The 12605-nt window shown below is 34.3% G+C and overlaps 1 protein-coding gene across 2 annotated transcripts; it reads left to right on the forward strand.

The window, feature by feature from the left end:
- The first annotated feature begins 1095 nt into the window (after positions 1 to 1095).
- On the forward strand, positions 1096 to 11969 carry LOC149056397 (uncharacterized). Of its 2 annotated transcripts, XR_016191306.1 has the most exons (3): positions 1096 to 1823; positions 5854 to 6272; positions 10424 to 11969. XR_016191306.1 is itself a non-coding variant. In XM_089225158.1 (2 exons), the coding sequence occupies exons 1-2, from the start codon at positions 6161 to 6163 to the stop codon at positions 10525 to 10527; spliced, it is 216 nt and encodes a 71-aa protein (XP_089081284.1). In that variant the 5' UTR covers positions 6123 to 6160; the 3' UTR covers positions 10528 to 11969. The 2 variants fall into 2 exon arrangements, 1 of the variants encoding a protein (XP_089081284.1); XM_089225158.1 differs by lacking the exon at positions 1096 to 1823 and having other exon boundaries at positions 6123 to 6272.
- The last annotated feature ends 636 nt before the right edge of the window (positions 11970 to 12605 follow it).

A 12605-nucleotide genomic window follows, 5' to 3' on the forward strand; every position in this document is an offset into this window, starting at 1 on the left:
AAAAAAATAGGAATGAACATTTAACTCGGCGAATCATTCGGTATAACGCACATTCTAATCAAGAACTTCGTATTTAGTAATTACTGCGATATATAACATATAGGCCGTTAAATCTACTCCGAAAAATGTGGCACGACGAGAGCTGTCTGCAAGCAACATATAATATAGTACTTATACACACTACACACATTATATTTAATAATATGACGTGTATATTATTATACTATTATCGTACGCGCGTGTCTCACCGCGGGACAGTGACCCTTGAGCCGTTCGACTCCTTCGGTAATACCTACCACTATATATTTTTTATAACGCCTGCACGGCCCGGAAGTGACCGCGTGCCCGGACTTCCGATATCTCAACGCACTACTATATAGATATACGTGGATACATCGTTCCATAACGACTACGACCCGTGCACCTATATGTAATTAATACATAATGATAATATTATAATATAGGAAGTATAACATTATTGTTGTTCCGTAGTGAAATCTCCACATGAAGACTACGACCCAGCGTGGAGGTGCCTCGTGGTGGTTGAGGCGGAGGAGTGGGCGGCTTCGTGAGACACGTTTTTTGCGAGCTCGAGCAGAGAGACGATTACGATCTGGAGTGTGCACAACGCTATGGATAGTATACATAGGTATACCAACAATATTATACGCGACGAACCACCGTCCACCGTCCACCGTCCACCGACCACCGCCATCGCATCCGTCGTCGTCGTGACTGTCGATCGCGCGCCGGCGGTGCCGTCCTCTCTCTTTCTCATTAGCACACATATCGCGCAGCAGCTGCGGGGCAGAGTGCCTCGATATATAGTACATTTTCGCGATTTCGGTAGCGGACGGCCCCCGCGCTGGACGCCCGCCCCCACCCGGTGCGTTATGTAGGCGCCTCCGGCCCGCCGCGCGCACCGTCCACGATAAAATATTATTATTCTACGGGTATATGTGCTATATATATATATATATATATATATAATATGCGTTCACTCGCTCACCTCATCTTCGTCGTCGTCGTCCCACTCTTTATCACCGCCGCCGTTAGCGGAGCCGAGAAGATTTTATTTTTTATTATTTTCGTGGTTCGCGTCCACCGCTCTTACACACATTACACGCGCGTCAGCTAACGCACAAACACGCGCGCGCGCACCGCTCACCGGTCAGCTGCTATAGATCGCTCGATCGCTCGACGCCGCCCTCGAACTCTAGATCGTAGTCGTCGTCGTATAAGACCACGGTACTCGTGCGCGACATGCCCACACGGCCGATCGCCTGCACCGCTGCCGTCGTCGACCACCATAACACGCAACTGTACCGTCGTCACTAAGTCGACAATAATAATAATAAAATAATAAATTTTACTATAATTTAATATTTATTGTTATAAAAAAGAGGTCTGTCTGTCGCCGCCGAATCGAATAAAAGAGACAAAATTATAATTATCATTATTTAAAATACAAACGAACACCGTGGTACATCAGCTAAACGACTGGAGCAACACGGGCGCGGGTCACGCGTATACAACTGGGTCACGTCCACAATAAAAATCGTCTATACATAATAACATCGTTTTGCGTCCGCGTTACCCGTCACGTAACGCCCGAAAACGTTAATTTCAACCGTTCGCGGCGGTATATTTTCAGTTTTTCGACGCGAGTGCGCGCACAGCAACGCCTCCGGGGACCACTGTATTAGCAACAGCCGTCGTAACCGCGTGAGATTTGGACGTGGTTCATCACCGATGACAACGGTTTGACATCGCCCGATCCGATAATTCATTCACACAACGCGTCCACGTCTGTAAAAAATATGGTGAGTAAAAATCTAAATCAGCATATTGCACAAAATATATAGGTATTATAGAATATGTATATTATATATTATTGTAAATTAAGTATTTGCAGAATGAGTCTCAAAATCATTGGCGTCATTTAGACCTCGCACGAGGTTTATTTGACATTTATAGATATACATTAATTGTGTGTTTAACATCTGCAAATGTTATTGTAATTTGGCACACTTATCGAACTGTTTGACCTGGAAAATGGACCAATTCGTGATTGCAGAGCTGCACAGAAAAATTGTAGTTTTGACAAATTGAAATCGAAATTACGCCACTGACTTATAATACAATATAAACATTGAAATTTTCTAGTTACGAATTAATATCTCGTCGTGTAAAAAAATCGTATATTATATAGTGATATTCATTAAACTCATTAAATAAAATATATAACGGTTCTCTAATCATTTGGTTTGGTTCTCAAAAAAATATTTCATTAGCCAAAACATATTTTAATAAAACGGTTTTGTTAAATGAAAGTTCATTACCTGAAAGTTTCTCTGTATACTTCCCATACATAATGTATTTGAATTAGTTGGTTTTTTTTTATTTTCTAATATATCTGTGGTCACTGTTATATAATAGTACCTATATATTATACGTGACAAAAATTGAATTCATAATTTAATTTCGGCTTAAAATTGTCAAGTCCTCTGGTTTCGCATCGTATATAGGCTCTGCATATAATGTCATTGTATATATTATATATATATATATATATAATATAAAAGTATTATTATTGTTATCAGTTTTGGTATTTCGTATGCAGCACTTGTGCGCGCACGGCAGTGCAGCAACTCGGTATACGAGTACGCCTAAATATATTTGTTTTGAAAACGTTTATTTGATACAATAATTTCGATTGCATTATTCTGAGAAACTAAGTGTAGTTTTCATATTTATATATAAAATAACTAAACAGTAGTAGTCAGTATTGAAAGCATTATTGTCACTCATGTACACAACTACTTATCCGCAGATAAGGTTATTTAAACATTAAACATAAACCGTACATTATTATTATTATTATATTATATACGGTTACGCGTTAAAAACTGATGAAAATCATATAGGCTGCACAAGAGGAAGGTAGGCAGGTAGGCACACTCGTGTTTAACATCATCCTTGGCCCGATTCGTGCAGCAACTCGGACGTCGACGACGATGACGACGATATGAACGGCGAACAAAACTTGTCGCTCGTTTATAATAATCATATAATTTATTGAAACAGTCGACATAATACATACGTCTATGTATATATAATAAATTTATCATAAAATTATAAAAATATATAGAACCGAGGAGAAAAAAATGATTTGGATATCATGATATGATTATAATATATTAAGTATATATACCACAACCACACAACATAAAATATAGGCATGGTAGCATAATTAAAAACATCGTACGCGCTTGAAACGTTCGACGATGACCTTATTCGTCGGTTGTGTGTACATTATATATTATAATATATGCTCTGAACGATTTGCGTCGGGTGATTTTCGTTAGCGGTGTCATATATATATACATATAAATGAAGTTATATACCTAGGTTTATGTATATTGTGTATAAACAATAATTGTGTCTAAACGTGCTCACTCTATTTTTTTCCTTTATAATAATAATGCATTTATTCAATTTCTGACGTTTTGAATTTTTGCAAGTATAATATACGAATAAAATAGTCGTAAGTACGAGGACCACATTTTCAATCGTGTACGTTTTGTATATTTATGAAGTACGCGGATGTAGGTGTTCAGACTTTAATTTTTGTCAAACGAGAACCAACATTTTTAGTTAACTGTAAACTGTTATAAGAGTATGATTTTTTTAAATGTCGATGAATCTAAATTTTTTAAATCGAACAAGACACACAAGTAGTTTTCGAGTAATTCAAATTTGGAATCTATAATACTCATATTTATAAAAATTATATCTAATTGGTCAATTTTTACAAACTATAAAATATTGATCGATTATATCATTATGATATTATAATTACTTAGGTAATAATATTTGTATGTACAGAATACATAATAAACATAATATATAACATATATATCTATTATAATTTGCAAGCCAGCAATATAGCACTCATAATTTATTAGATTATACCCTTCTCAATTCTCATTAGATTCTGTTCTAAACCTATATATAGTATCCTAGAGTCAAATAGTTACTACTCGTTCGAATTTCGATTCGAACTTATTATCTGACCGTCCATAAAACAGTTTCTACGGCCAATCGTGTACATTTAGGAGGAAATTTTCTTTAATTTTATTTTAGACCAAAATAATATAATATCTGTGAACAGAGTTGCCGTCATCGGCATCAATAATTAATTATTAAAAAACTAAATTATTATTTTTCGTATACAATAGTATTGTTAACGTACTTGCGTCTCGGATGACATCGCGCGGCGTTAAACATAATATAATATACTATTTGTATACCGTCAGCTCCATCCGGTCCGTCCCCGCGCGTCGCTGTACAAATAGACGCGCACGCATACGTAAAAGCACACGCACACGCACACTGTAGCGCTCATACACATATACGATGACGTTATAAGCCTATAGTACACGTGTGCGGGACGACGAGATTTTTAAACGCCGCAGGGGCGTTTGATCGTGCCGTATACCGCTACAGTATTCCTATGGTACGCGTTATGACGGCTTTCTCCGTCGCGCGGGGTCAAAAACACTGTGTTTCGTATTTGAGCGAAACCCAACGGGTCGGCTTTCGTTCGCGGCACATTCGCGCCCGTAGGTTCGTGACGATAATAATAATGATGATATTAATATTATAACTATACATATACACCCACATGACCGAGATGAGAGCCCGAAAAAAAAAAACAAAAACTACAGTACCCTTTTTTAATCGTGTGCAGAGATTAAATTATCATACATCGCGGGTTGAGTTCATCTGCGTTTCGCGTGCAATGCCTATATTATTACAATACAGTCGAGTCTCGATATAACTCGAATTTCAATACAGTAAGGACTATAAAAATCAATTCAAGTAATTGTCCGATTTGTCCGCTCAAAGGCTTGAACATGATTACATGACTAAGATGCTCTTGGAGGGGCCAGGAAAAAATTCTAGTAGGGTTCTATAGGGTTAGGGTTCACCTGCATATTTTTTTTTCATCAGAAAAATAAAAACTATCTAAACACACATGTGCAATAAGTTATCATTTGATATCAAAATGTGAATCGCTTAATAAAGGAATTTGTTACTTTTATAAATCGGTAAGACCGCGTGTATCGTTATCCATAGTTTCTAGTCTAGAGTGTATACATAAGAGGGTATAAAATATTGTGTTTATTTTGTCAGAATATTAATAGTGACAATTGCCGTTTCTTTTTAATTCTCAAGTATATCGGAGATGCAATTTCGAAGGCGTAGTTTGAATTAATTGTTTAGTATTTAATATGAAATATGTAATAGTTTCGTTTGAAAACTCTTATTATAATTTAGTTTTGTGAGTTCGTTCGCAGGTTTTATTTTAATTGCGTAGGGCTTGATTAGTGAGTATAGTGATACATCAGAGGGGAATCGCAGTAGAGATGGAGACAGTTATATTTCAGAACATTTGGAAGGAACATTTTTTAATGGGTTATTGGGTTCAGTCGTGGGACCAAGATTTAAATACATTCATAACAATATATATTAATTATATTATATTGGTACACCTTTCTCTGCGCGGTTTCGACGAGGAGTGTATCTATAGGACCGTTTTACACAAGAAGGGGATATAATAGAGAGTGCTACCATTATTATTATTATTATTTCACATGTTTATTATCAAACACAAAAATAGTATTAGGTATAATATTGATTACCGGTGTCGATCTTCCCACCCGGTTTGTGTCATTCAGATTTTTGAATGCTTTAGTCTACAGCACGATACACGTATATTTTATTATTTTAAATTATAGCAGCCACGTTTACTGATTCTTTTCGTTTTCGTTGTCTATGAATATTTAGATATCCAAAGGTTCGTCCAAGACTAGGGTGCCGGACGGTTCCCCGACCCGATCGACGGGTGGTGACGTGAACAACAACGGTCCCACCAAATGCATGAACGCAGCATGCGGTGGTTACGGTCCCTCGTCGACCGGCGGCGGCGGAGGTGCCGGTGACAGTCCAGCCGCCCAACCCCGACGCGTCCAGGTCACTGCCAAAATATTGTTCGGCTCGGTGAACGCCATATCGACGATGAAGCAGAACGACAAGCTGCACAGGAAAAAATCGCAATGACCATCGTCCTTGTCGCGGTACAGCAACAGCGACAATGTCGACGACCAGCGAATCGTCCGCCGCCACAGCCGCCGATTTGGTTCCATCAACGGCTGCCCCTCAACAGAGGCCCGCGACGCGGTTTCCGGCGGCGGGACGAGCACAAGGTTTGATATTTTTCATTTGTCTATTAAACAAAATCCTATCATTTTCCTAGTATCATTTGTTTGAGCAAGTATACACATTTTATAGCTTTTTACATGCACCTATATCGTTAGCACATTTTCGAAATTTATTTTGAGAAAACCATATTATAATAGATGGTACGCGCGTAGCACCATAATGCAGTCATGATTTTATTGAAATATGTTTTTTTATATGCGGAAAATCTCTGGTAAATATTATTGCTACCATATACTTATTACTATTTTTTGGTTTCGACCGGTCCCTGTTGTGGTATACTTGCGTGAATGTATACTTACGTGGTTTTCGTTTCCCATAACATATTAAGACGGCGTTTTGTATAGGCATTTTATGTACATTCGTGAATTCCGATGACTCGTACTATAGCGATGATCACGTATTCACGTGTACTATTGTGTGCTTCGAGGAAGCGAATTTATTCCAAATTACTATTACATAATTACATTATACTGTTTAAGTCATCGTCAATGTCAGTTGAGGAATTTATCAATATTGAGATTTTTGTGATCACAATTTTATTGTTCGTGATTATTGATATGTCATTAGAAAATAAATTGACGCATTTTGTCAGTGCGCACTTGGCCATGTATTCGGGTCTACTATTAATATTATAGACTTTTTCTACATTCGATGAAATTAAACAAAAAAATCCACTCTGTATTTAATCCAAAACGACTATATAAGAACATAATGATGAAAAAAATACTTTTTCAAACCAATTAAATGTACATTTGTTTTCTGGTTAATTCTAAACAACATTGTAACACAATAGGAATTACCGTAGTCTGTAATTATTTTGAGTGTACGAAGCATAAATCTGTTTACGGAATACAATATGATATTCGGTTTCGAAAACTCAACGACGAGTACCCTAATGTTAACTACATATATATGTAGATACGCGCGCGCTCATACCCACACACACACACACACACACACACACACACACAAATGCATAATATACGCGTTTATTTGAATATATAATATATTGACTGACTAAAGTCAATAACGGTCGTTCGGAGAAAAAGAAAAAATCATTCAGAAAAATGAGTGAAAGGTAATAATTATGACCGCCTTCTCTATACGTATATTTTGACGGGAAAATCCAATACGGAAAACTCGTCGCCAGTCGTAGTGTATATATATACGATGTAACATTATCCCGAACAACCGGATGATGGTGGACCGTGTGTATAAATAACACGCATACACGCGCATAATAGAAAGTTTCGATATACATAATAATGTCACCGTTAAATGATTTTTAGATCATTTATATTTCGTGCGTGCGTCCGCCACCCGTCGTCGTTGCTGCCGCCGTTAAAGCAATTTGAACGCACGCGCTGGTTAACGATTTCGACTTTCACGGCTCGTTTAAATATCAATTAAAAAAAAATCTCGCGAATGTCACGCCTCGGGAGATCGCATATCGCGCGCGGCGCCGCCGACGTTCTGTTTGCCGTTCGGTTGCAGTCACATCTGGGTACATTATAATGCGCTGCGGTACATAAAGTGTATATAGATGGTTATTATTATTTATTTGTCAACTGGAGCGTGTATACTATAGGTATATAGACATACGAACGTACCACCTACCAACCTATACGTAAACACGGTTGTGGTAAGAGAAAGTTCGTAGCCGTTACCGGGCAAGTTTAAAAAAAAAACAAATAAAATTCCCACGGTAACTTAGGTACTTGAATATATATAGGTACCTCCTATATGTTATGATATAATCCGTCGAGGATGCAATGCTGCTTGACCGTTTTTCTTTCTTTTTTTTCAAGTCGTTTCTCTTTCGTCTTCTGTGACGTGAGTATAGACTATAGAGAATAATATGGCTGTACATCACACACGTTTGCAGGTTTACCTATATATTATATAGCATACGACTATTGAATTTTGTTAGAAATTCTAAACTCACCCTCACGGCTCATACCCTAATCCTGAAACCCTTTCAGAGTAAGTTCAGGTGACTATATATAGACAGATATATGCGTGATAAAATTAATATATTCACGTTATATAAAAACGAGTCTTGACTCTTGATAATATAACTGAAGCCATTGTGTAAAGCATAATTATCACAAAACAGAATATTCGAATAGCAAAATGGCTTTATAAACATCACATTATACTTATAGACTTCATATTATAACATAAAATGGTTGAATCCGTGCAGGTTATCATAGACTTTCAGACCAAACTGCCAAAGGGATAGATTAGTTTGACTTACCTATTAATTAACAATATGTCAATATAACACATTTAAAATAAATACAATTAATGATAAATTAAAATAATAAATTTTCATCAATACTTTTTAAACAGCAAGACTCAAAATTGGGTTGAACTTAAATTTTTAATTGTTATTTAATATACTCACATAGAATTTATCTATTTCCGGATATTATGCTGATGGGCCGAAGAAAAAAAAATACTATATATCGACTCTAAAAATAGTTTAAAATAACAAACAATTCCAATGCTACAAAATATGCCTATACAATAATTATATTTCCTCATAAATCAAGAAATTACTTGTGGAGGGGTATGGAATTATCTGAGAGAGACTTATAAGCTTTCTTTAGCGCATTAGCCACATATATGCTTCAGGTAATCGGGTGTATAAATTATACCAATTATTAAATTATTGAATACGAAACGGATATGCACGTAAATCGTAAAGAAATACTAATAGGACATTTACGTCCTCATTATTATTATTAATACTCGTAGACTCAGAACTCAGATCTAATTATAAGTTATAATTTTATAAGTTTATAACTATACTCTATGTAGACATTTAATTATTGTCATAAATATCAAGTATTATCGACACACTTTTGACGTTTAATATGCCAATAATCATCATATTGACGTCGGCGACCAAATTACATTCAATTTGTGTTTCAATTGTCGGAGTTTAATCGTTAATTTAGTAGTATAGTTAGAACTTTCCTATTCTCACAGCGAGATTTTTTTGGTAATATGTGCGAGTTATATCAAAAAACATTTAACGAATTAAAAGTGAATTTAATATAGTTCACTAAGTATCTTAAGCGTGATTTAGTGACCGGTCGTGATTGGTGCATTAAATTTTAGTAAATCATTTTAAGTTGACCAATTTCGTATAGGTACCTAACCGCAGTTAACATAATACTAATAATATGCATAGATGCATCATATCGTACACGTTAAACCGTTTTAAACCGTCAAAATTTGTAGACTATAGAATTCTATGTCTCGTCTATATTTACATTCACATTATCATTCATTGTTATATACAGTGCTTCTGCAGTATATGCATAACGTAGAAAACGTATATAAAGTATTTGATTCTCATCTTAGCCGCGTTCAATTGACTTTCTCTACCAACAATATCTACCTACAACATTATGTTTGAGGCACTCAGTCAACATATTTTGCGTGATCTTTGATAGTGGGTATGCTGCAGTGCGCGCGTGTGTATAGTATTTGTTTAAAGTCCTTTGGCTTCGCACGTGGTAGGTGTGCACCATATATCGCATACTATCATATAGTGAAATCAGAGGCGCTTTTATTAATGTTTACGCATTTATGTACCTTGTGTGATATAATAATAATAATAATAATATAGTATATCGTATATCCATTCATTTTCTTTCTTCTCTCTCCCTCTACCTCTCTCACTCCTCTCTTCCTTCCGAGTTTTGATGGGTGTGAAATTTGACGTTTCACGATTTCTCTGCTTTCTTCCGTCATCACTCGTTAAAACGAAAGACAACAAATAAGAAAATAATGAGGAAAAAAATGCGTATACGAAATTAGCATGTATATATAAAACACCAGCGGGTGGGTTTGCCGTCGCATTCAGTCTTCACAATTCATCGACGCTGCGGCGATGGCGGCTGCTCACTCGCAAGATTAGTTTATCGTCCTAATTATCATTTATAATAATTACAATGATTACCAGTTATTGGACAAAAATACAAATTAAACTAAATAATAATAATATAACGATGACTGCAGCTGATACTGGTCACAGACTCGCGGTGTGCTATTTTTATAGTTGTTTTAACAAATTTTTTTTTGAATTTTTCAATTACTGTTTAATGTTGATTTTGTTTTACAGTTTTGATCGCCTTGGAAATCACAACAGTCTCGCTTTTGCTGTACACTACCTTACGTGGACCAAATGGAATTTTCATTTATTTTCAAAAACAAACACATTCTTAATAAATTATTGTTCGTAACAAATATATAATATGATGTATTTAATATGGACATCATATGAAGGTATGTAACATTTCACTTTTATATCGATTATCATCGATTTATATAGTTATTATGATGATGAGCTACCGCAGTTCAATATTATTCGTGCAAAAAAAATTAGTCAACAACCACGATATTTTCGATAGCTAATTCCACTATATTGTACATAACTTATTTATTCGATTAATATTTTAAGTTAATCAATTATTTACGATTTTAAAAATAAAAATAAATAATTATTTTAAATTATGTAACGTATTTTTACTATAACTATTTAAAAATATATAACTTATATCGAAAACGCGTATAAGCTATAGAGTATCTTATTAGGGTACTTGCTAAAGTGCATTATTTTGTAGATAAATTTTTTTTTTTTTTAAACATGGCTGTGATAAAATATTTTTTTGCAATCCCTATACTTTTTTCCCACCGGGTTTTTTCTAAAATGTTGTTTGACAAAACATCAACGTGGGACTCTTGAAACTGCAGGGCCAACAAATTAACTTTTTGTTGAAAAAAAACTCATGGTCTAAATTTCAATTTATTGTTTTTAAATGCACTATAAATTTACATAATACATTAATACGTGATACATTCAACATTATTTAAGCCAGTATACTGTACTTATTTCATATATATACTTAAAAACCTTTACTACTACGACATACGCAAACATACACTTAACCCATACACTAATAATGGCTTGTTTTTCTATGAAACTGTATACAACACTATAATATCAAGTATTATGATTTTATGTATATAATATACATACATAATTTTTCGTGTGTTTAATATAATTTTGTATATCGACAATACTCATCGAAATATTATAATATCAATCACGTGGACTTTTATTTTATAAGCAAACAATATATATACCTACTAACGTAACTGTATACATACTACATAGACACATATTAGATACTGTATACATTAACTATACACTGTATAAATATATGTATATTTTTTTAAACTTTTTGTGTTGATGACTTTTAATATACCTACTGAAATTTGTTTACATGTATATGAGTACAAATAAACACAACATTTTTTTACCTAAAATACAGTTATACGTGACTTTATAAATGTATTGTCTTTTATATTATTATATACTATAAATTGTACGACTATACTAAGACTATTAATACCTACTATTATTATAATTTACTCCTATACCAACTGCATGACATTTAACACGATCAGTATTTTAAACCATATACTTACTGTACGTAGTACCTACTATTTACCAATTTAACTCTTAATACAACAATTCACATGTTAACTCTTTAAACATAATAGTAATATGGAATAATCATCTATACGAGTACACGACTGTTGACTATATATTCTTCAGTACTTGACATATACACAAGAATTAAATTAAAATATTTGACTTCAAATTGTTGCATTTATATTATATGTAATAAGAATAACTAATAACTAAAATAGCCGTAATAATCAATCACACGAATTATGTTATGGATATTTATATTTTATGTTCAGCCACATTCCTATACTCCAACCTATATACTTACAGCGACTACAAAAATAGAACTATTTTGAAAACATATACCTACTTATGACGGACATCTTCACTCCTGACAATGACATGTTGGTACAATTTACACATTTGACATGTACTTAGAATATGTATCTATACCACACGGATGATTTGCACCTCATAATTTTATAATTTACGTATAATGTATATACACATATATGTGTATAATATATATTATAATATTGGTAAAAAACGACCACAATGATTTTATTATGATTACCTACAGTGTTATTGTACACTTTGAAAGCATATTCACTATATTCACTATTTGATATACAGTATAGGTATGTTTTGAAAGTCAACCTATAAATACCTTTGTGAGAAAAAGAATGGTTTTTAATTGAAATAAATATGCTTAAAATTAAAAAGATCAAAAACTATTAAAATATAAAAGTGAAGTGGAATGTACACTTATTCAAATTTAAATACTGTAAATTTTAGATGTAAATAACGGAATTCCATTGTTCCCAATGGC

Source organism: Diuraphis noxia, unplaced genomic scaffold (assembly GCF_037042655.1).
Source record: "Diuraphis noxia isolate RWA-SAM2 unplaced genomic scaffold, SU_Dnox_SAM2 contig0004, whole genome shotgun sequence".
NCBI lineage: Eukaryota > Metazoa > Arthropoda > Insecta > Hemiptera > Aphididae > Diuraphis > Diuraphis noxia.